This window comes from Bos indicus x Bos taurus, chromosome 5 (genome assembly GCF_003369695.1).
Source record: "Bos indicus x Bos taurus breed Angus x Brahman F1 hybrid chromosome 5, Bos_hybrid_MaternalHap_v2.0, whole genome shotgun sequence".
Classification (NCBI taxonomy): domain Eukaryota; kingdom Metazoa; phylum Chordata; class Mammalia; order Artiodactyla; family Bovidae; genus Bos; species Bos indicus x Bos taurus.
In genome coordinates this window covers 20,073,091-20,096,751 of record NC_040080.1, presented here as the reverse complement: position 1 = coordinate 20,096,751, position 23,661 = coordinate 20,073,091, and the positions used below count along the sequence as shown (strand labels likewise).

Sequence of the window (23,661 nt, the reverse complement as noted above, 5' to 3'; positions counted from 1 at the left end):
ATAGCTGATCCTCAGGGTTGAAATCTTATCACCTCACAAAAGTCCAAAAAACGGGTGATGTAGACAGGTGATGATATATTTGCTGCTGCTGTTGTTTAGTCACTAAGTCCTATCCAACTCTTTTGCAACCCCATGGACTGTGGCCCACCAGGCTCCTCTGTCCATGGGATTTCCCCAGCAAGAATACTGGACTGGACTACCATTTTCTTCACCAAAGAATCTTCCTGGACTGGGGATTGAACTTGTCTCTCTTGCATTGTCAGGCAGGTTCTTCATCACAGAGCCACCAGGGAAGCCTGATGATGTATTTAAGATCTTTCAAAAATAAAAATGGAGTAACTATGGTTCACACATACAAAATGGAGCCAGATGGCCTTAGGTGGAGGTAGTTTCAGATGCATTCTTGCATCTGAGAACTTGCAGATGCATCACTGAGAACTTAAACTTTCTGAATTATATCAAACTCAAGACCATCACCAGACATTTTCAAAACAGTATCTGCGAGCACTGCCAGGTACAAACATAGTTTCAAAGCACCTCCCTCCTACACCTGCAAATGTGTAACCATCCTGAACCCCAAAACAACTCCTGTTTAAACAAGCATTCTTATTTCTTCCCAACTCTAGTCCTAATTCCTGACAATTTATATAACCTTGTAGTTTTTGGCCTTTATAACCTTTCCTCATTTTGTAGCCTCAGAACGTAATAGCCTGGGGTTTTGATCTGTGTATGATCTCCTGAGAACAGTGGTGCGAACAAACCACAGATCAACACCTTTTAGAGTAGGTTTGTGTGTGGGTGGCTACACACAACAGGGTTTCTGTTCTCAGGGCTCTTGGTTACCACAGGTTGAACCTCAGAGAGACAGAGCCTTGTCCCCATCTCTGCTAGGCCAGGGAGACTCGCAGGCTGTGGAGATTTATGCAGACGTTCTCCTGCTCTGCTAGGAAGGGACCCAGCGTGGCAGACAGCCTGAGCAGAGGGCTGTCCTCTTAGATCCACTGTTAGTCCACCAGGTCCCCATGAGGCGTTTGGCAGGTTGGAAAGGAGCCAAAGACCCTTCAACCGCAGGCATCCTGTTTACAAGTGTTCTGACTTCCTTTTCTGCCTCAACATCCTGAGAAATGAAACACGGGAAGTGGGGCGTAACATCTAGGGCGGAGCGCAGAAGATGGAGGATGGGGAGGGAGGGTTATATAGTACCATCTGGGGTACCATCCGGTCCATGGGCTTATTTTCCAGACCCTGCATCCGGTGTTTTCCTTAGAACTTGGCAGATGGTTGGGACCTGGATGTGGGAGACGGCTGCAAATGGAGAGGGATGTGGTCGCCCCACAGAGAAGCTGAAGCTGCCGGGAGAGGGCAGTGGTAGCAGCCCTGAGACGCCGCATCCCCGTTTGGCCACCTCTGCTGCTGCTGCTGCTGCTGCTGCTGCTAAATCGCTTCAGTTGTGTTAGACTCTGTGCGACCCCATAGACGGAAGCCCACCAGGCTCCTCCATCCCTGGGATTCTCCAGGCGAGAATACTGGAGTGGGTTACCATTTCCTTCTCCAATGCATGCACGCCTGCTAAGTCGCTTCAGTCGTGTCTGACTCTGTGTGAGCTATGGACAGCAGCCCACCAGGCTCCTCTGTCCACAGGAGTCTCCAGACAAGAAAATGGAGTGGGTTGCCATTTCCTTCTCCATTGGCCACCTCTGGTCCAGAGCAAATTCATAGTGAAAGAAGAACCGCTACCACCCAGAGGAGAAGAGAATGAAGAAACTGCCTTCTTGGTCTCAAACAGGTTGCAAACTCTCCAGGCCTGTTCCAATACGGGGTGAACATCTGGCCTGGTTGGGTGATTTGAAAAAATTTGACTTGATTTCTCCCCAGATGACGGTGCGCCTAAGCCGCCCTCTTCATAGGAGTTTGCAGAACTTTAGTGGGTGACGAGGAGATTCCTTAGGGTAAGCTCGGTGGTCTAGGGATTAAGGGCTTTGAAAGGCTGAGAGAGGGTGGAGGCGTTCTTAGTGACCTGGTCCAGGGTCTTTCCCCTTTTTATTTCTCTGTCTGCCTCACTCCCAGGATTGTGTCATTATTGAAAAGTTGAGATCCCTTTGGAACTGCCTGAACTCCGCTCATTTCCAGAAACACAAAGGTCCCAGGTTCTTGGGGAGACTTGTCTTTCAGCTTTGTCTGAAGAGCCTAAAACTCCCTCTGGCAGAATAAGAGTGTGTTTAAAAAAAAAAAAAAAAAGGTTCCCTTCCTGGTGTCATGCAGGTTGAGTGTGTCACCTTTTTCATAATGTATTGCTTTTATTAACTGAAATTTCAGAAACAAAGACCTGATTGAGAAGAGGCGTTTTTTGGCTGGATTGTTAGAGCCCCAGCTTGGAGATACAGATGATACAGATGTAGCTCTGAGTTGTGACTGACAGACTTAAAAAAAAAGGAGGAAGTTTATTTATTTTTTTAAATGCGAGAAGCCATGGGTTCATTACAGAGCTTGTTTCTCAAGCATTAAAACTTCAGTTGATGAGAAGTGAAGTGTGTTAAGGATTGGTTGCACGAACACAGGAAAGGGAGGGAGGGAGATCTTGAGGGTGACTATAAGATTTCTCAGGGTACCTTGAGGTCACAGGAATTGGCAGATGTTGCTCTTTTTGTGTGGTACAATACCAAGATACAAAGAAGTTCTAGTTCTTAAATTCTGAAATCAGACCCTCGCCTTCCAACTCCATTTTTGTATGCTGAACACTTCATTATAATGATTATTATAATTACTCTATTACTCTAATTATAATGATCACTCTATTATAATTTCAATTTGTCATTGCTCTTAGCTCTGTCAGGTTTTCAGTGGTACTATAAACCGTAATCTTTTAAAATGTCCCTGTCTTGACTAGACACCAGAGAGGACACTAACCTTGCCTCAGCCATTCTGGAAAATCCATCCAGACCTCTCCCACACAAGACCCAGGTACCTGCTTCATCCTCTTCATCAGAATTTGCAGAGCTTTTGTTTCTCAGCACCTACCATAGTAGTAAACAATCTGCAGATATTTGGTGACTGGATAAGAAGTGATTAGTAATGCAAAAAATATGGAAAAAATGAGGCTGCCACTCTGACTAGATACATTACACAGCTGCTACAATAGATAACCTCCTGAATTTCATTGATAGCACAGTGTATGTTTACTTATCACTCATGTAGCAGTGAAATATAGGAGGTTCTAGTTAGAATGCAGCTTTCTTCCACGTGGAAATTCAGGGACATAAGTTTCTTTTATCTTGAGGCTGTGCTACCTCTCAGGTCTCCTTGTTGTTATTGTCTTTTCATGAACAGAGAAAGGTAAAGGTTTTTGTGAAGATGTGTCTGAACTTAGGTGGCCTCAACCTGCAGGGACTTGAAACAGGACTTTGGTTTCTGGCCAGAAATTGAAGTCAGGCCAAGTGCTGAGTCCTGGCCATTAGGATTCATTTCCAGAAAATGAATTTCCACAGAGAAACCAAAACTAGTGAAACAAGTGAGACATTTATTAGGAGGGAAAAGAGTACCTGGCATAGGCACACACTGGCAAGCCCAGAGCGTCGGGTCCTTGTGGTAGTCGAATCACTTTTATGCGATTTTCTTCTGGGTTTCCTTTGGCCAAACGTCTTGCTTTGGCTGGTTCTGAGTCCATATTTGGTGATTATCAGTGTCCTCCCAGGTGTGTGCCCACATTTCCTAGCCAAGATGGCTTCTAGTGAAGAGGCCTGTGGACAGGTTGACATTATTCCCTTTATGATCTGCAAAGAGTCTTGCTGCAGGTGTGTTCTTGGAAAGGTCCTCTGGACCCTGAGAATGAGAAAAGTACTATCTCATTTCTGGGCAGGGCTTAGCTCCTCCTCCTCTTTATCTTGGGATACCTGTCCACAGGGGACAAAATCCAGCTATACAGCCCCAAGTCCATTTAGCTCCTGCCTCATGTACATTTCCAACAGCACAAGAGATGACTCTAAACATGGCCACCTGATGTGAAGAGTCGAGTCATTGGAAAAGACCTTGATGCTAGGAAAGACTGAAGGCAGGAGGAGAAGGGGATGACAGAGGATGAGATGGTTGGATGACATCACTGACTCAGTAGACATGAGTTTGAGCAAGCTCCAGGAGATGGTGAAGGACAGGGAACCCTGGTGTGTTGCAGTCCATGGGGTCATAAAGAGTTGGACATGACTGAGTGACTGAACAACAAAAACATGTACATTTTTGGAAGATCTGCACCCAGTGACATAGTGACATGATGCCATTCAGTTGCTAAGTCACGTCCAACTCTTTGTAACCTCGAGGACTGTAGCATACCAGGATCCTCTGTTCTCCATTATCTTCCAGAGTTGGAAGTTCACTTTCACTTTCATCAAGAGCCTCTTTCGCAATGAGAGGCGGAGTCTGAACTTGGAGGGTGCTAACTCCATCCAGTTCAGGTAGAGTCTGAACTGGAAGGAAATGTTAACAGAATTTCCTTTCAATTCACATTTCCTGCTTTGCAACTACTGAGAAAAGGTACCACCAAATGCTTTTTTGAAACATGACAATGACAGAGGTGTCTTTAAAAATCTTAGAGACAGACTCTACCTATAGAGTGAACATGGAGCAGTGGAAATCTGGTAAGGTAAAATTGATAAACTTTGACATAACAAAATGGTAGTTGTGGAAGGGAGTTCTTATACTACTGACCACTGACAACAGAGGAGAAATTGTGCTTCAGAAGTATCAGTACTTCACAGTTAACTTTCATAGAAGGAGAGATATTTTGAGGGACTAGAGGTGGGTGAGAGGGAAGGTGTGTAATTGTTATATTAGTTATTCTGCTACTAGTATGTTACTTAAATATTACTGCACAGTGAATTATGTTATAGGAGGTTAAGAGAAAAATGGTCTTTGGGTTTTGTTTTTAATTAGTCTTTGTATTTTCTCCAGGTTGCTGGCCACTTGCATCCTGGAAACTCACATTATGATGTTAAGTAATAGATTACTGTATTTCAGAGGTGATGGCAAACAGACACTAATAATTTTGTAATACATATACTAATAAAAGTTGCCCATACCTACTGTATAGCACAGGGTACTCTGCTCAATATTATGTAACAAACTAAATTGGAAAAGAATTTTAATAAGGTAAAATAAAATAAGATAAAATTTTAAGTAAATACAAAAGTATGTTTTCTTTCCATTGGGCACAAATTTCCCTGCAAAGTTTCCTTTTTGAATTAAGGGTAAATGTGATTTTCAGTAATATCATTAAGTGTTTCAGCTGACATCTATTGAGGCTCATTTATGTGTCCAAATAATTTTCTTTGTCTTTCCCTCTATTTCCCTCTTTATGTCCCTTTCTCTTTCTCATGGAGTCTAGTGTACTTCTGTTATTTATATATAGTTATTTATGTATATATAGTATATATAGTGTACTTCTGTTATTATATCTCTCTCTTATTTTCATTCTCTGATCCTTTGATCATAGTGGATCTTAAATGGCTAAGCTTTATATCATCCTTTTCAGAGTACATTACCAAAGTAGTTTATATAATATCTTACCAGATATTGTCAGTAGTGATATAAAAATATGAACATCTTTTAAATATAATCATTTTAGTTAAACAGTTTTGATTTAATGAGAGCATCAGAGTATTAATGTAACATAGTGATTGATTATTAAAAGTATTTGTTGAAATATAGTACCTATCTGGTTAATGTTATTATCAATATCACTGCATTAAAAAAAAAAAATTGTAACCTCCTGTCATTCTCCCCTGATGTTAGCCAAGAATTAATTTCTTACTGTTCTCTAAAGAGACTTTTATTTAATAAAGCCATGAATAATTATTGACAAAATAAAAAGGTTAACTGCAAAAACTAGGACTATTGGTGAAACTGTTTGGTGTCATTAGAGGGGCTCCAAAGAGCTCCGGTACCACAGTTCTTTATCTTTGATCCCAGAAAGAATTCAGTGAGAGGCAAAGTGATCCATAAGTAAACGTGAAAGTCACAGTCGTGTCTGACTCTTTGCGAACCCGTGGACAGTAGTCTGCCAGGCTCCTCTGTCCATGGAATTCTCCAGACCAGAATACTGGAGTAGGTAGCCATTTCCTTCTCCAGGGTATCTTCCCAACCCAGGGATCAAACCCAGATTTTCCATACTGCAGGCAGATTCTTTACCATCTGAGTCACTAGGGAAGCCCTGGTGATAGATAAGAAGTGATTAATTAGAATAGAACACTTGTGAGGCTTTCAAGTAGGTGGGCAGTGTCCTCCTGCACTGCAGAACTTACTGGGCTACAGCTTTATAATCAAAGGAAAAGTAGGTGGGGGAGAAGACCTCTGTCTTTGCTGAGTACATGTCATGCTTCTATCATCAGCTAATCCAGGTTGATCAAGAGTTTCCTTTGCCTAGATGGTCAAGCTAAGTCCACAAATTTTTTTTTTTTTTTTTTTTAATGTGTGCAGAGAGCATATCACAAGAATCGTTAACTTACTGAGCTCACTGCACAGGATTAGGGTCTCACTGTGCCACTGTTTTATTGTTTTGGGATGTGTCTCATGCTTCTATCACATGATTCTGTTCTAGACAAGTCTGCTTGGTTTTGTGGTTAAGCAAATCTGCTTTCTTGAATAATCATTAAATTACAGTGGTTTCCCATATATTGCTTTTTGCTTTTCTTTTGTAACTGAAAAACAGATGTGGAGGTTCAGGGCAGGACTAAATCCATCTATCAGCAATCCTTTAGCATTTTTATTTTATAGCAAGTTTAATGAGAAAAAGAACGTAGTTCATACATGTTTGTACTTTAGTCCAAGAAAAAGAATTCCTTTTACTGAACATCTAATTTCTGCTAAAATATGCATTTTCTTCTTTTTCTTTCCTTATCACCTCTCACTGCATTTTATTTTTTATCTGGGACAACAGGATATTGAAGGTATTGAGACACAGGGTTCATGTTTAATGAAAAAGAAAGTTCTTAAGGAACATTAATATTTTTCTAGTTAAGCCAAGTGCTTATGTAGCTGAAGCTATTTGACCAATGCAAATGTGAAATCTTTTTTTTTTTTTAATTTAAACTTTCTGAAAACTAAGTTTTCTAGTATCTGAAATTAAAGTTAAAACCAGTAGACCTGTAATATGATTCACTTCTCTGTTTTTCTGTGACATAATTTCTAATACCACTTTTTCAAACTAGAAATTTGAAGGTTATTGTGTTCAGAGTGTAATATAAAAGCCATATGAATTTAGAGAGAGACAGGAAGAGGACACACCACAGGAGAGTGTACAGGAGGAAGACATTTTCCTCTGCTCTTCTGATTTAAGAATTAAGTTGACATGAGACAGATAACAATTAAAAATCAAACAACAGCTTACAGACTGAAACATACATGCAACTTAGTGTTGAGAGTTAACTTTTATTTATGGGAATTTTTAGGGCTTCAAGCCTGAAAGACAATGTCTCATGTAACCCCATAAAAACTGCTATGAGGAGAGGGGGGAGGAGTCAGGTTATGTAGAAGTTTGGAACAAGGGACAGGGAATCTGAACATCCAAAGATTATTGTGATTTAAAGAAAACCAGATATCCCAAGCTAAGGAATGTAGTGATTTCTTTGTACTAGAAGATGCAAGAGTCTGGGCTCACTGAAATCATTCCCTTGATATGCACCTCAGCTGTCTGGGGCTGGTCTCCTGCACTTGTCCTTAGTGCTTACGGCAGGGAGTGACTGCACTTAATGACTGCCAGGTAGGAACCATCATTCTCCTTCCTAAGCACACTCCAGGCTCAGAATTTCACATTTGGAGGGTCAAAACTGCTGACGGCTGTGACATCCTTGTTTATTGATACGGCAAGAAATTCCACATCTCAAGTTGAATCATATGTATACATGAGACAGACCCAGGAAAACTGAGTAACTCACCAAAATGGCCAACAGCTTCACCTTAAATAGCATCTTCAGCTAAAGACAAAAGATGTTGGGGGTAGTGGTTTGGGACTTCAGAGAAAAGGAAATAGAAATGGAAAAGCAAAAGTTTGATGAATAAATATTTGCACGGCTGTGCAGAGACAAAGATCTTTAGGGCCATGATGGACTCTGATTTCTAGGCCCTGCCCAGTCTCCCCCACCACACTCAGGCCCATATTCTTTGCAGGTATTTCTGGTGATAGCTCTCTTTTAAACAGCCCCTCTATCTAATTTTTTTTAGACAGATAGGGAGAAGATCAAAGATTCTTCCTGGATTTTGGGTGCTTTGCTGATTTCCAGGTTGAAATAATCTACATGCTGAAGAGACATTTTTGGGGTGGCAAATTTTATTTCCATACAAAAAAAACAGAACAGAAGTAAGGAAGCAAGAAAGAGAAATGAAACATGGAACAATGGAGGGTGTTAGGAGAAAGATATAGAGAAATAAAGAAGAAGAAAAAGGGAGGACTTTTAGAATACCGTACTTAGTCACTCAGTCACGTCTGCCTCTTTGTGACCCCATGGACTGTAGCCCACCAGGCTCCTCTGTCCATGGGGATTCTCCAGGCAAGAATACCACGACCTCCTCCAGGGGATCTTCCCAACCCAGGGATCAAACCCAGGTCTCCTACATTGCAGGCAAATTCTTTACCAGCTGAGCTACCAGAGAAGCCCCTTTTAAAATATAAGTAAGGGGCAAATAGGAGATTCATTGGAGAGAGGTAAGGGGAGATTCACATCTTACTCTTCTAACAATGAAAAAAATTGTGGAAATGGAGAAAGCAATGGCACCCCACTCCAGTACTCTTGCCTGGAAAATCCCATGGATGGAGGAGCCTGGTGGGCTACAGTCCATGGGGATGCTAAGAGTCGGACACAACTGAACGACTTCACTTGCACTCTTTGCTGTCATGCATTGGAGAAGGAAATGGCAACCCACTCCAGTGTTCTTGCCTTGAGAATCCCAGGGACAGAGAAGCCTGGTTGGGCTGCTGTCTACAGGGTCGCACAGAGTCAGACACGACTGAAGCAACTTAGCGGCAGCACCAGCAAACTTAAAAAAGTATTCACAACCTAAAAGTTGAGAGTATTACCGAGCCCAAGTTCACTCTGCTCACCCCTGACAATAGGCTAATGAATCTGAGAGACAAGGTGTTAAGGCAAGGAATATGACTTTATTCAGAAAACTGGCTGACCAAGAAGATGGCTGACTAACATCTCGAAGTAACCATCATGTTGGGGTCTGGATTCCAGGTTATTGTATGGATCAGGTGGGGAGAGGTGAATCAAAGTAAAAAGAAAATAATTGATTTTTGTCGGTATCTCATAGAATAGCAAGCCTCATGCAGAGGGATGTGTTAGTTTCACTTCTTTACATCAATCATGGGTGGTGTGACATGAAATATTTGCTGTGATATCAATAAACAAAGATGAAAGAGCTCTCTGCAGTTCTGGCCGCCAAATATGAATTTCTCAGTCACGCTGGTAATCAACAGGGGAGGGGTGTCATTTCCCACACAAAGAACAGGAATGTCATAGCCCTTCACAGATGAGAGGAGTCAGACTCTCTCCCTGTGAGCCAAACTAAGGCACCCTCGCCCAAGAGGCAGGCAGAAGTGGGGCAGGCAGGGCTCCCTGAGGCAGGCCAGTGTGTATGCCTGTAATAACAAAAGCAGTGAAATGAGAGTTAAAGTCGAAGAAACAGATCCTGTATGGAGTCAAAATTAACCCTTCCTGGTTACGAGAGTTATGTTTTATTCAGTGGGAAGTTTTAGAACTTAAGCCAGGGAGAGAGCATCTCAAATAACCCTGAGAGAACTGCTCCAAGGAGGCAAGAGAGGAGCCAGGTGGTATAGAAAGGTTGCAACAAACAGCATGTAGCCTTTGAATATCAAAAGATTTTTTTGTAAAAAACCAGATATCCCAGGTTAAGGAATTTAGCACTTTGCTATGTATGGGAAGATGCAAAATCTGGTCTCACTGAAATCATTCCTTTGATACGCACCTCAACTATCTGGGGTCAGTATCCTGTGTTTTCATATCCTGAGTTCCTTCAGGGCTCAGCATAGAGAGTGGCTGCAGTCTGAGGGTTACTAGAAGGAGGGATTTCTCCTCTTCCTGAGTTCCCTCAGGGCTCACCAGCTCACCATTCTATGATGACTGCGATTGCTGATTACTGTGGGATCCTTTGCTTACTGTTATGGCAGGAAATCTTCCATTTCTCAGAAGTCATAACATACGGAATTTCAAGACAATTTTGCTTTAATGCAGAACCAAAAGAATGAAGATGGAAAGTTTCATATGGAGCCAAAATCCAAATGCCATTGTATAGCATTTAAAGAAGTCATTCCTATATTCCCCGCCGCCTAGCATTTAAACTGAGGCTCCTGAACATTCTAGGAGATATAGGTGCAATGAGTGAAATGTGGCAGTTAAAAGAAAGTTAGCAGGAACTTCTTAAAAGTATGATTAACATTCAGTAAAATTCACCTTTTGGTGTACATTTCTATGAGTTTTGACAAATACATATAATCATGTGGCTATCGCACAATAAGAGTACCCCCCACACCCCTTAACACACACACACATGCTCTCTGTATATATTTCTTTCCTCTCTCCTCATCATTTGGCAACCAATGATTTGTTTTCTGTTTTGAAACTCTTGCATTATAAGAATGCCTACAGAGTCAGGCTTTTCTCACCAGCATAATGCATTTGAAATTCATTTATATTATACCGTATATCAATAGTGTAGACTTAATAAAGAGAGACATTATTCACAAGGACTATCACCATAGGAAACACTCTGTGAAAAAGATTCTCATTTTTAAGTAAGGCAAGGAGGGGAACAGAACACTGTTTGGAAGGGAGAGTGAGGTGGAAGAGCAGGTGGCATTTCCAAAGTCACACTTCTCCCTTGTGTTCTAGGAACATGAGGTAGTGATCACACATGAGTTGGGAAGCATCTCACTGCTTTCTTTAGTGCCTTTTTACATTTTCAAGCAATCCAGAGTTTTTGAGGTCTTTGGGGAAGAGAAAGTCTCAGTAAAATTTACTGAGTCAAAGCAAAATAATAAATGAGCAATTGTAAGCATGGGGTGAAGCTTTTCTTTTTCTTAGTACAAAGTGGTCTTTATTTACCTTTTTCCCAGCTGAAGGATATTTGAATTGTTGCCAGTTTTTGGTGACAATAAATAAAGTTATCATAAATGTTCAAGTATAGGTTTTTGTGTAAATGGAAATTTCCATTCCTCTTGCATAGATACCTAGGGATGGCATTGCTAGGGCATGTGATGAGGTTATGTTTGCCACACCTCACTGCCAAGCTGTTTTCCAAAGTGGCTGTACTGTTGCATTTTCAACAGTTTATGAGAATTCCATTTGTATCATTTCTTCACCATCATTCAGTTTTGTTATTGTATTTGCCACTCTGATACACATCTTGTGGCAGCTCACTGGATTTTATGTTTCCCTAGTGACTAGTTGGAGCTTTCCAGGTGGCTCAGTGGTATAGAGAATCCCCCTGCCAAGCAGGAGAAATAGGTTTGATCCCTGGGTTGGGAAGATGCCCTGGAGAAGGAAATGGCAAACCATTCCAGAATTCTTGCTTGGGAAATCCCGTGGACATAGGCACCAAATCCTACAGACAGAGGAGCCTGGCAGGCTACAGTCCATGGGGTCGCAAAACAGTCAGACAAGGTTTAGAAACTAAACAACAACAATGACTGGCTATGTTGGTTTCTTGATCCATGGGAGCCAGCAGGAGTGATAGGAGCTGCCTATGGCCACGCAAGTCCACAGTCCCTAGGGTGAAAGGTGGCCTGGGTTACCAGGAGCCTGCCAGGAGTCTAATTTCACAGTAGTCACTTGGCTCACTGGAGCTGGCAGACACTGGGGAGAGGGGACCTTGGTTAGTGAGTCTGCAGGGTGTCACCCAGGGCTGAAGGAGTCAGACTGATGTGATGCTAGAGCAGGTAGACCTGGAATCTGTAGTGAAGTCAAGCACAGTTTTACTCTCCTTTTCCCACAGGGAGAGGGTCTCTCTCTGTGCTGGACTGCAGAGTCCTGAGGGAAGGGTTTGGGGGGCCTGGTCCCCAGGAGTTCACCAGGAGGCAAGTGTCACAGGAGCCCCACCTGGAGCTGCTGGAATTGGAAGGTGCAGTGGGAGACAGGAGCTTGGCTCCTAGGAGCCCACAGGAAACCCAGGGTGGAAGCTGTCTGTGACTGCATTATGTGCCAGAATTGCTGGAGTGCAAGGAGCTGGGATGAGGCAGGGAGTGGGTGTGCCTGGAATACTTGTCTCTTGGGAAGGTATTTTCATGTGCAGATAATTTTCAAATTATTTCTAGTGGGAGGTGAGTGAATACCATGTCTAGAAACACTTTCACTTCTTCCTAATCTCTATATGTCTTTTATTTACTTTTATTGCCTTTATTGGCACTGATAGAACCTCTAGGGAAATGTTCAATTGGATTGGTGAGAACAGGCATTCTTGCCTTGTTCCTGACCTTTAGAGGAAGGCATTCACTTTTTCACCATTAAGTATCATGTTAGCTATACTATTTCTATGAAAAGTGAAAGTTCAGTTCATAATTTGCTGGGCTTTGTTATTTGGGATGACTCATGTTTCTCCACATTTTATGTCTATGCCTGCATGCATGCGTGCATGCTAAGTTGCTTCAGTCATGTTTGACTCTGGGCGACCTTACGGACAGCAGCCCACCAGGCTCCTCTGTCCACTGCATTCTCTAGGCAAGAATACTAGAGTGGGTTGCCATTTCCTTCTCCTTTTATGTCTATATCGATGGTCTTATCCTTGCTCTTCTCTTGTTCTGTTAATGTGATGAATTATATTGATTAGTTTTTTAATGTTCCTCTTAGAACTTCTAACCAAATTTGTTATTTGTGGAGGTAAATCTGGATTGTGTGCATGTTTCATTTTCATTCTGATTTCTAGTCTGTCTGTCTCTTACTCTCTTATTAGCTCTTCTTAGAATAACTGGAAGACTCTCCAGGTGAAAAATGCTGTTTCTCTTATCTCTGGGTCGTTTTTAGGCCATGGCCATCTCTCCTGGACTTGGACCTTTTGTGAGAGATTTTGGCAATAGGGGAGGTGAGGTACAGTGGATTTTACATGTTGATTCTGTGATAAATTTAAGTTTTTCTTTTAATGCTTCCTTGAAATTGAGATTATGACATTTCTATTTATAGATAAAGATCTCCGAAAGAAATGCCTAGCAATTATATCTCCTGTTACACCTGCCAAGTTTTGCTGCTGCATCCTGATTATTTTTATACTTGTAGCTCTATATTTGGTGACACTTTCTGCTCTTCTGGCAGGTGAGTTCCCTGTTCTCCAAACTGTACCATGTTCTTTGCACATTCACATTGTCAATAAGTATTTACTGAGCTCCATTATGTGCCAGGGTGTGTGATATGTTTGAGGTATATCAGTAAAGAAAACATAAAATATTCCCAGGGAACTCCTATTCTATTAATAGCAGGAAGATGCAGATATTCTAATATAAGGTAACAGATTGACATGAATATAAGTGTCCAGGGTAAGCCTCCTTGACAAGATGACTTTTCAGCAAACTTGAAGGAGATGAAGGAGCCATGTGGCTATGTGGAGAAAGCACTCCAGATGGCAGGAACAAGTAGAATGAAAGGAAGAATCTCTTGGTAGGTTTGGGGAACAGCATGGAGACTTCTACAGCTGAAGCAAGGTGGGAATGAGGAAGAGTAACGGGCTGGGGGTCAGGGAGGTCACAGCCTAATGAGGCAGGTAAAGACTTGAGCTTTTAATCTGAGCGCAGTGGGGGGTACCAGGAAAAGGGAAATTGTAGGAGAGGAATGCCATGATCTAAATTTCATTAGAATAAAACCATTTTGACTGTTGGAAGAAAAGTTAGACTTTGGGAACACCTACTAGAGTAACCTTATAGAAATCCACACCAGAGGGGACTGTGGCTTGACCCTGGTGATAACAATGGAGGTGGGACCTGGTGGCACAATCTATCTCGAAAGTTGAACCAACAATATTTCCTATCAGATTGCATAAGGGAGGAAAAAGGGAGGTTATGAAGGAAAAACACTTATTCTTCCCATAGCCTATACTCTGATATCTTGCTGGTTTCAGAGCATCTAACAAGGGCCCAAATATTTTTATACATATTTAACAGAAATACATATAAAGGAGCATTTCCAGAGACACTGGAAATACTACATCGTATTGTGGTACTAAAATCAATAGTTGAACTATGCCATGTTTTGTCTACTAGAAGGTTTTATACCCCTAAGAGATGTAGCATAGTAAAATCTAGGAAAGGTAAGGAGTTTGCCTTTCTTTTGTCAAGAGTAAGAAGGACTGATATTAAGGAAGATGTGGGGAAAAGGAAATCTGTATGATGCTAAGAAAGCGTACTACAGGAATTAAATGCCACAGAAATTGATTTCCTTAAAACCACTACTCTCCATGGACCCCTGAGAAGTGAGATGCACAGATTCTGTGCTTGAAGATCAGTGGATGATGGCTTTTGTGCCTGAGATAAGACTGTTAGTGATGACTCTGGGAGGCAACAATCAAATGTACAATATGTACTTTAAGACTGACCTCAGGGGAAAAAGTCACCATATAAAAAAATATATATATAGATATATATTATATATATATATATATATATATATATATTCATATGTTAGTTTTTCACAGAACATCTTTCCAAGGCAAATTCTCAATCTAATAAAATCATTTATTAGATTACTACACTAAGCTAGTGGTAGCAACTACCACTAGCTTGCACTCAGCAAGCGACCACAGATCTCAATGTTGCATTTTCCAAGAAACCAAAAAAAGAAAAGAGATCTCAGAGAAGTCTGCTCTTCTGGCAAGCAGCAAAGTACAATCACTTTTCCACACACTAACTAGCAGTTGGTATTTTATAAATGGTTAAAGCTGGTAGCATTTAACGAGGCATTAGAGATATTAGTTGGAAGTTCATTCAGTTCAGTTCAATTCAGTCACTCAATCGTGTCCGACTCTTTGCGACCCCATGAATCACAGCACGCCAGGCCTCCCTGTCCATCACCAGCTCCGGGAGTTCACTCAGACTCACGTCCATCGAGTCCATGATGCCATCCAGCCATCTCATCCTCTGTCGTCCCCTTCTCCTCCTGCCCCCAATCCCTCCCAGCATCAGAGTCTTTTCCAATGAGTCAACTCTTCGCATGAGGTGGCCAAAGTACTGGAGTTTCAGCTTCAGCATCAATCCTTCCAAAGAACACCCAGGACTGATCTCCTTTAGGAAGGACTGGTTGGATCTCCTTGCAGTCCAAGGGACTCTCAAGAGTCTTCTCCAACACCACAGTTCAAAAGCATCAATTCTTGGGGCTCAGCTTTCTTCACAGTCCAACTCTCACATCCATACATGACCACAGGAAAAACCATAGCCTTGACTAGATGGACCTTTGTTGGCAAAGTAATATTCATTACAGCTCAGCAATTCTGCATATAACCCAGAGTTGGGTGGCCTCCATAAAGAGTGTTTAGTACATAGACAAGCATCTGAGAATATGACTCTGGAAGCAAAATAATATGAAATTGTGTAATGGATGGTGCCAAAATACATATAAAGTAAAACTGTGCATTCTGATAAACAAACGCATTGGGCATGGAAGACGTTTCTAACAATCAGTCTGCCTATAGAAAGTAGGTCCTGTTCAGATTTTAAGAAAAACAAAATGCTGTTTGCACAGCCATAAAAGTACAAGAGTCTAGTTTATATTTGGCCATGTTTTTCTTCAAACTCCTCATTTTGGAATTTAGTTTTGCTCTACTTACATATATGAACACATATGTGTATATATGTACATACATACATATGTTATATATATAAAAAAAGACCAACCTCAGGATGGTAAGTGGAGTAATAGGTAAAAGGGATGAGAAAATTTATTTGTTATGCTTCACTGTGTCTGTCCAACTTTTAGTGAGAAGCAGAGAGCTGGTTCCACAAATCTATATGTAATGAATGGTGCCAACACACATATAAAGAAAAACTATTCTTTGGGAAAAACAGAGTTTGGGCTTGGAAGACATTTCTAAGAATCTGTCTACCTATAGAAAGTAGCCCCTTTTCAGATTTTAAGAAAAACAAAATGCTATTAGCCAAGGCCATAAAAGTACAAGAGTCTAGCTGTTCTTTGGCATGCTTTTCTTCAAACCCCTCATTTTGGAATTTAGTTATACTGTACCTACATATACATGTACACACGTGTATCTATGTATATATACATATGGAAAAAAAGACTGACCTCAGGATGGTAAGTGGAAAAATAGATAAAATGGATGAGAAAATTTATTTGTTATGCTTCACTGTGTCTGTCCAACTTTTAGTGAGAAGCAGAGAGACAGACTTACTCATTCTGTATGTCAGCTGCCCAAAAGGATGGATTGGATTTGGGAGTAAATGTTTTTATTTTTCTGAAGACTCAAAGAATTGGACATTCAGTCAGACATCCTGTACTTCAGTGGGAGCTGTTCTTGCTCAGTTTGAAACTGAGGAGGAGTTGGTAAGTAATATTTTTGGATCATGTTCTTTGTTAAATACTTAGCCCCTGAGAAGGATATAGGCCGCACAGGGTGACAGCTGAAAGAAGAGGAAGGATCCCATTCCAGGCAGACTTGGGGGCCTAGAGTGCATATTAGTGCCTGATATTTCTTGGGTATGTTCTCTGCCTGGAACCCTGTGAGACGATTTGGACACATTCTCTCATGTAATCCTCATAGTTAATCTTCAAATTAGATATATTGTTTCCATTGTAAAAAGAAGTATGGTAATCATGTAATTTATCATCCAAGTTGGGACATTTTGGGGAGTGAAAGGGACAATATTATGTTGGAACCACAGGCATAACCTGGGACTTTCCCAGTCAAATTGAGATGTGTGATCACTTTAATGTAATTTAGGATCAGAGACATTTGTGTGACTTAAGCTGAGAACTGGGCACTAGTCTTCTCCCTTCAATGTCTAAGCTTCTCAATCTTACCAGGCTGTCATCCAAAGAGAGAAGGCTGGGGGGAAGAGGACTCAAGGGTAAAATGAAGGAGACATGTGTTTTTGCTTTCTGTGTTTTATAATAGAACTTTCTGAGAAGATACAAAGGCATTTTTGACCATTGGATTGGCCTTAGCAGAGAATCATCACATCATGCTTGGAAGTGGACAGACAACTCTAAATATAATGCCTCGTAAGTTTTAGACTGCCTTCTATTCTATGTGCATATGGGTGTGAGTTGTATTTATGGGAAGGTAAATTTAATATCATGGAAAGTTTGCTGCACTATGAGGTATAAAATAGAAATCCTTTGTATGCTCTTCTGTTTATTATCTGTGCCTTTGGGAAAACTTTATGTATCATGTTTTTAATTGAAATCTTTAGCATGATGACGACACTGGACATAGTTCTTCCGCTTTCACCCACTGACTTTAACTGTGCTGAAATCCGTATTTAGAATGTAGAGAGAGCAGCTGAGGTACTCTGGGATCCTACCATCTTGGAAAGCCACTGAAGAGTTGGTATCCACAGACCCTCAGTCCACTCTGCCCGCTGCCCTGTCCATTCCTGAAAGGAAGGTCATCAGAGAACCAGTGGGAATCCCTCCTGTGATAATTTATCCCTGGAAGGAACTTAGGAACACATCTTGGGTTGTGAACACTTCAGTGGGAATGTTTTCAATGTAACCATTACTTTGGAGCATATAGAAGGGGCAATCACTTCCCGCAATCAAAGCTAAGCCCATTTAAGAATTTACTAGTAAGCACATATGTTTATTTTCACACATGTATGAAACAGGTCAGGAGAACACTGAAAATCATGTGTGATATATCATGTGATATAATTAAAATAATCAGTAAGCGATCAAAAATAAGAATAGAAAAGAGTTTTATTTGAGCCAAGTTGAGGACTAGCCCAGAAGCCCACTTCCCAGATTTACTCTGAGAAACTGCTTCAGAGAAACAGGGTTTCTGGCCCTGTTTTATATCTTGTCAGAAAAGAGAATATTAAACAAGTCAGAGTTACATTTCAGAGTTACATTCCTTCAAGGTTTTGCTTTAAAAAAAAAAAAAAGAATAGACCAGCAAGTACATGGTGGGTCAATACGGCATTGGCAGCTGGGAAGGGAGTCTTATCATCGAAGCAGGACCAGCATTGGTGTCTCAAGAAGAGGGACATTTAAACTTTATTTTTACTTTGGACATTCTTTACTTCTGGTCAGTGTGCCCTTTTGATTAATAATTAATGTAGATGTACAGTGGATGTTTATTATGGTACAGACAGACCTTTGTAAATTAAAGAAAACCAGATATCCCAGGTTAAGGAATTTAGCACTTTTCTATGTATGGGAAGATGCAAAAGTCTGATCTCACTGAAATCATTCCTTTGATATGCACCTCAACTATCTGGGGCCAGTATCCTGTGTTTTCATATCCTGAGTTCCTTCAGGGCTCAGCATAGGGAGTGGCTGCAGTCTGAGAGCTACTAGAAGGAGGGATTTCTCCCCTTCCTGAGTTTCCTCAGGGCTCACCAGCTCACCATTCTGTGGTGGCTGCTTTGCTGATTACTGTGGGATCCTTTGCTTACTGTTATGGCAGGAAATCTTCCATTTCTCAGAAGTCATAACATATGGGATTTCTAAGACAATTTTGCTTTAATGCAGAACCAGAAAGAATGAAGATGGAAAGTTTTACATGGAGCCAAAATCCAAATGCCATTGTATAGCATGTAAAGAAGTCAATCCTATATTTCGCCCCCTCCCTGCCTAGCATTTAAACTGAGTAGATTTTTAATATGTCACAAACAGACTATTTTATAGCATAATATTCAAGTTAAGTGATGTATAAGCCAGAATGACTTACCGATATTTCAGTATGTGACAATTTGTTTTATCACCACCCATGGCAGCAGTTCACTTGGCTACAACAGTGAGCCCTAGTTAAATACCTAGTCTATAACATAACTGACTTTGGGATGGATGATGATAATCTTCCAATATTCCAGTAGCGACTTTGAGAATATAAAAGGAACTGAATACAGAAATGGTGTATACTTACTCAGAAGCCTTATGAGCAACAGATTTTCATTTTTCTCTTGTCCACATTAAAAATACCTGGAGTTGGGGTGCTAAAGATCATAGAGGAGGAATAAATGTAGATGTCCAGCCTATGCTTTTTTAACATTTTTGTGTTTGGTTTTAGGTTCATCATCACAGGAGATGGGGAACGTGGCTACCTGAATGACCTTGGAGTTAGCAGTGCCAGAAGTTATACAGATAGAAAATGGATTTGCAGCAAACAAATAACGTCTGCATGTCCTTAAATTCTTCAAGGCGTTTTTAGGGAATTTCACACACCATCCCTAAGAGATGCATTAAAAATTGTTTATATATAAATATTTTATTATAAATGTTTATATATATACATTATAAACAGTTGCTCTATTGCTTGCTTGCCAAAAATATCAGCAATATTTATTCATAGTGTTTGTTAACCGCACAGAAGCAAGCTATACTTGAATGAGATAGGGATTTGGAAGAGTGAGATTCTAAATTAAGTAGGTGTTAAATGAGTTGATGTTTATGTTTTGAACCCATAAATATTAATGAATTCCCTTTTTTCTATACAAACAGCACTTTTTTTGCATATATGGGACCTTAAAACGACAGATGTGGTGGTTCAGGGTAGGAATAGAGGCTAAATCCATCTACCAACAAATACTTTAGCATTTTTATTTTATAGCAAGTTTAATGAGAAAAAGAAGGTAGTTCATGCACATTTGTACTTTAGTCCAAGAAAAGGAATTCCTTTTGCTATATGTCTAATTTCTGCTAAAATAAAAATTTTCTTCTTCTTCTTTCCTTATCTCCTCTCCCTGCACTTTATTTTTTATCTGGGACAACAGGATATTGAAGTTCCTGGGTCACAGGGTTCATGTTTACTGATAAGAAAGTTCTTAAGGAACATTAATATTTTACTAGCAAACCAAGTGCTTATGTAGCTGAAGCAATTTGACCAATGCAAATGTGAAATCTATTTTTTTTATTTAAACTGTTTCTGAAAATTAACTAAGTTTTCTAGTACATGAAATTAAAGTTAAAACCAGTAGACCTGTAATATGATTCACTTCTCTGTTTTTCTGTGACATAATTTCTCACACCATTTTTCAAACTAGAAATTTAAAGGCTATTGTGTTCAGAGTGCAATATAAAAGCCATGTGAATTTAGAGAGAGACAGGAAGAGGATACACCACAGGAGAGTGTAAGGGAGGAAGACATTTTCCTCTGCTCTTCTGGTTTAAGAATTAAATTGACATGAGACTAATAACAAATAAAATTCAAACAAAAGTTTGCAGACTGAAAAAATACATACAACTTAATGTTGAGAGTTACCTTTTATTCGATGGGAATTTTTAGGGCTTCAAGCCTGGGAGACAATGTCTCATGTAACCCCATAAAAACTGCTCTGAGGAGAGGGAGGAGGAGTCAGGTTATGTAGAAGTTTGGAACAAGGGGCAGGTAATCTGAACATCTGTAGTTCTGGCCTCCAAATATGAATTTCTCAGTCGTGCTGGTAAGCAGCAGAGGAGGAGTGCCATTTCCCACATAAAGAACAGCAATGTCATGGTCCTTCACAGATGAGAGGAGTCAGACTCTCTCCCTGTGAGCCAAACTAAGGCACCCTCTCCCAAGAGGCAGGCAGAAGTGGGGCAGGCAGGGCTCCCTGAGGCAGGCCATTGGGTATGCCTGTAATAACAAAAGCAGTGAAATGAGAGTTAAAGTCACAGAAACAGATCCTGTGTGGAGTAAAAATTAACCCTTCCTGGTTACAAGGGTTATGTTTTATTTGGTGGGAACTTTTAGAACTTAAGCCAGAGAGAGAGCATCTCAAATAACCCTAAGAAACCTGTCCAAGGAGGCAAGGAGGGGAGCCAGGTGGTATAGAAACGTTGCAACAAACAGCATGTAGCCTTTGAATATTAAATTAGGTAGGTGTTAAATAATATGAGTTGATGTTTATGTTTTGAACCCATAAATATGAAAGAATTCCCTTTTTCCCACACAAATGGCACTTTATTTGCACACATGGGACCATAAAAATGACTATGATAGCTGAAACCATGCACAATTATTTTAATAACCAATGAGAAATGTTACAATTGGTTAACACATTCAAAATTCCCTTACTGTCAGTTCCAAATGTACATGGTCACTTTTTTGGACTTCCCTGGTGGCACAGTGGATAAAAATCTGCCTGTCAATGCAGCGGACACGGGCTCCAACCCTGGTCCAGGAAGATTCTATGCACCACAGAGCAGCTAGGCTCTTCTGCCACAGCTACTGAGCCCACTCTCCAGAGCCCGTGAGCCACAACTATGAGCCCGAGTGCTGCAGCTACTGAAACCTCACGCCTAGAGCCTGTGCTCCACTGCAGGAGACGGCACCACAGTGAAAAATCCACACACTGCAGTGACGGTCCAGTGCCGCCAAAAACTAATAATTAATTAATTAAATTAAGAAAACACATATAGAGAGAAATTTTTAACACTACTAAGACTAGGGACTTCCCTGGTGGCCCAGTGGCTGAGACTCTGCTACCAGTGCAAGGGGACTGATGGATCCCTGGTCAGGGAACTAGAACTTGCATTCTGCAAGCAAGAGGTCCCACTCGCGGCAACTAAAGATTCCACATGCTGTGCAACAAAGTGAATCAGATGTACCTCATGTGGAATCTTTAGCTGTGGCATGTGGGATTTTGCTCCAGTAATAATAAATTCTCCATTTACCACAATAAGTAGGAAACGAAAGAAATCATGAAATTGGAAGAAAAACAAACAAACTAGATTTTATATGCTAAAATGAATCAAAGATCCCACATGCTGCAACTAAGATCTGGGGCAGCCAAAAAAATTTTAAAATTACTAAGACTAATCTTTATTTTAGATTCTGTATTTTAAGGCATTAGAAATACTGTAAAGGTGCCTTTTACACTTTAATTCTCAGTGTTTCTGTTTTAAATTGCAGTGTGCTAAGTAAACATTATACCTATAAACAAATACCAATATGTTTTTTACACTTTAATGGATTTTAAAAATCCTGCTTTCACCCCATTTAAATCACAAATACTGAATTATCACCACTCATTACCCATGTGATACCCAATCTCACAAATGTTTATGTGTGACTGAGTTTTAGAAACAGAATGTTTTAGATTTTTAGAGTATTAGCTGCACTGTACCAATGAGTCCAAAAATGGACTAAATAGCAATTTATAATGCATCTTCTGTCTTTCTGTATTGGGTTGTCCAGTGAATAAGATCTTACAGAATAGAAAATCCAAGTGACATTTTTGGCCAACCCAGTGCTTCCATTTCTCCCATCTTAGTGGTGTGCTTCTCGTTTTCTTCTTCTTTTTTTAAAAATTTTGATCTACAACTATAGTCCAATGAAAATTGTGTTAATTTCAGGTGTACAGCAGAGTGAATCAACTCTATATGTACATGTATGCACTCTTTTTTAGATTCTTTCCCCATAGGAATTAACACAGTATAGAGTTTCCCTGGGCAATGCATTATTCCTTACCAATTATCTATTTTAGAGAGAGTGGCGCATATATGTCAGTTTCAGTCTCCCAATTTATCCCTCTACTCCTCTTTACACCCCTTTACCACCTGGTAACCATAAGTTTGATTTCAAATCTATGACTCTATTTCAGTTTTGTAGATATGTTCATTTGTACCCTTTTTTTTAGATTCCATGTATAAGCAATATCATATGTTTGTCATCAATTTCTCCTTGTAATTTTATATAATTTTGAAGATATTTAGTTTTGTATCTATTTATATATATTATATATTTATATTATATAATATATGTGATTTTATATACTTGAAATTATGTATTTGATGATTTTTGTCTTACAGTCCCTTTTACCTCAGGTTTTGTAAGATGCATGGACTATGTCTAGTTCACTCCGTGTCCTCAGAGACTATTACAACGTTCCAAGTACAGAATGTTCTAAACATACCTGTGAATATATAATATCTTCCTGACTATGAGGTGCTGCCCTGTTTGCTTGGTTTCTGCTAATTTTCTCATAAAGAAAGCTAAATTTTTACAGAAATCTGGACAGTAAAATAAATCAATCAGTAAAACTTATATTGGTAAACTTGGTGTGATTAACTTACAAATGATGTTTGAGTCAAACTGTGACCCTAACTGACTTAGTATTCTTTTACAAGCTAGTTTCATTAACACAGATTAGGAGAACAATGTATGAGTAAAACATACTGGTTTGTCAAGTCTCTTCTGAGTCTCAGGCAGAACCCGCTTGAAGATAGAGTCTGGGGTAAATACATAGTACATAAACAGAGCTTAGGACAAACATTTCCATAAGAAAAATGCATTGGTTAACTCAAGGTTTGAGAAAAGTTAAATTCAGGTGAATGACAGAACTATCTCTGTTTATTTCCAAGGCAAACCATTCAGTATCACAGTAACCCAAGCCTATGCCCCAACCAGTAACACTGAAGAAGCTGAAGTTGAATGGTTCTGTGAAGACCTACAAGACCTTTTAGAACTAACACCCAAAAAAGATGTCCTTTTCATATAGGGGACTGGAATGCAAAAGTAGGAAGT

At 40.2% G+C, this 23,661-nt stretch overlaps 1 protein-coding gene across 3 annotated transcripts; it reads left to right on the top strand.

Moving 5' to 3' along the window:
• Window positions 1–1,219: 1,219 nt before the first annotated feature.
• Window positions 1,220–23,181, top strand: LOC113892443 (C-type lectin domain family 2 member D11-like). 3 transcript variants are annotated; one of them, XR_003511054.1, is made up of 5 exons: window positions 1,220–1,949; window positions 13,179–13,307; window positions 16,363–16,538; window positions 17,110–17,216; window positions 19,225–23,181. XR_003511054.1 is itself a non-coding variant. In XM_027541277.1 (5 exons), exons 1-5 carry the CDS (start codon window positions 4,550–4,552, stop codon window positions 19,343–19,345), a joined length of 612 nt encoding a protein of 203 aa, XP_027397078.1. In that variant the 5' UTR covers window positions 4,149–4,549; the 3' UTR covers window positions 19,346–23,181. The 3 variants fall into 3 exon arrangements, 2 of the variants coding, with proteins under 2 accessions (XP_027397078.1, XP_027397079.1); XM_027541277.1 differs by lacking the exon at window positions 1,220–1,949 and adding an exon at window positions 4,149–4,628; XM_027541278.1 differs by lacking the exon at window positions 1,220–1,949 and adding an exon at window positions 12,706–13,080.
• Window positions 23,182–23,661: the final 480 nt, after the last annotated feature.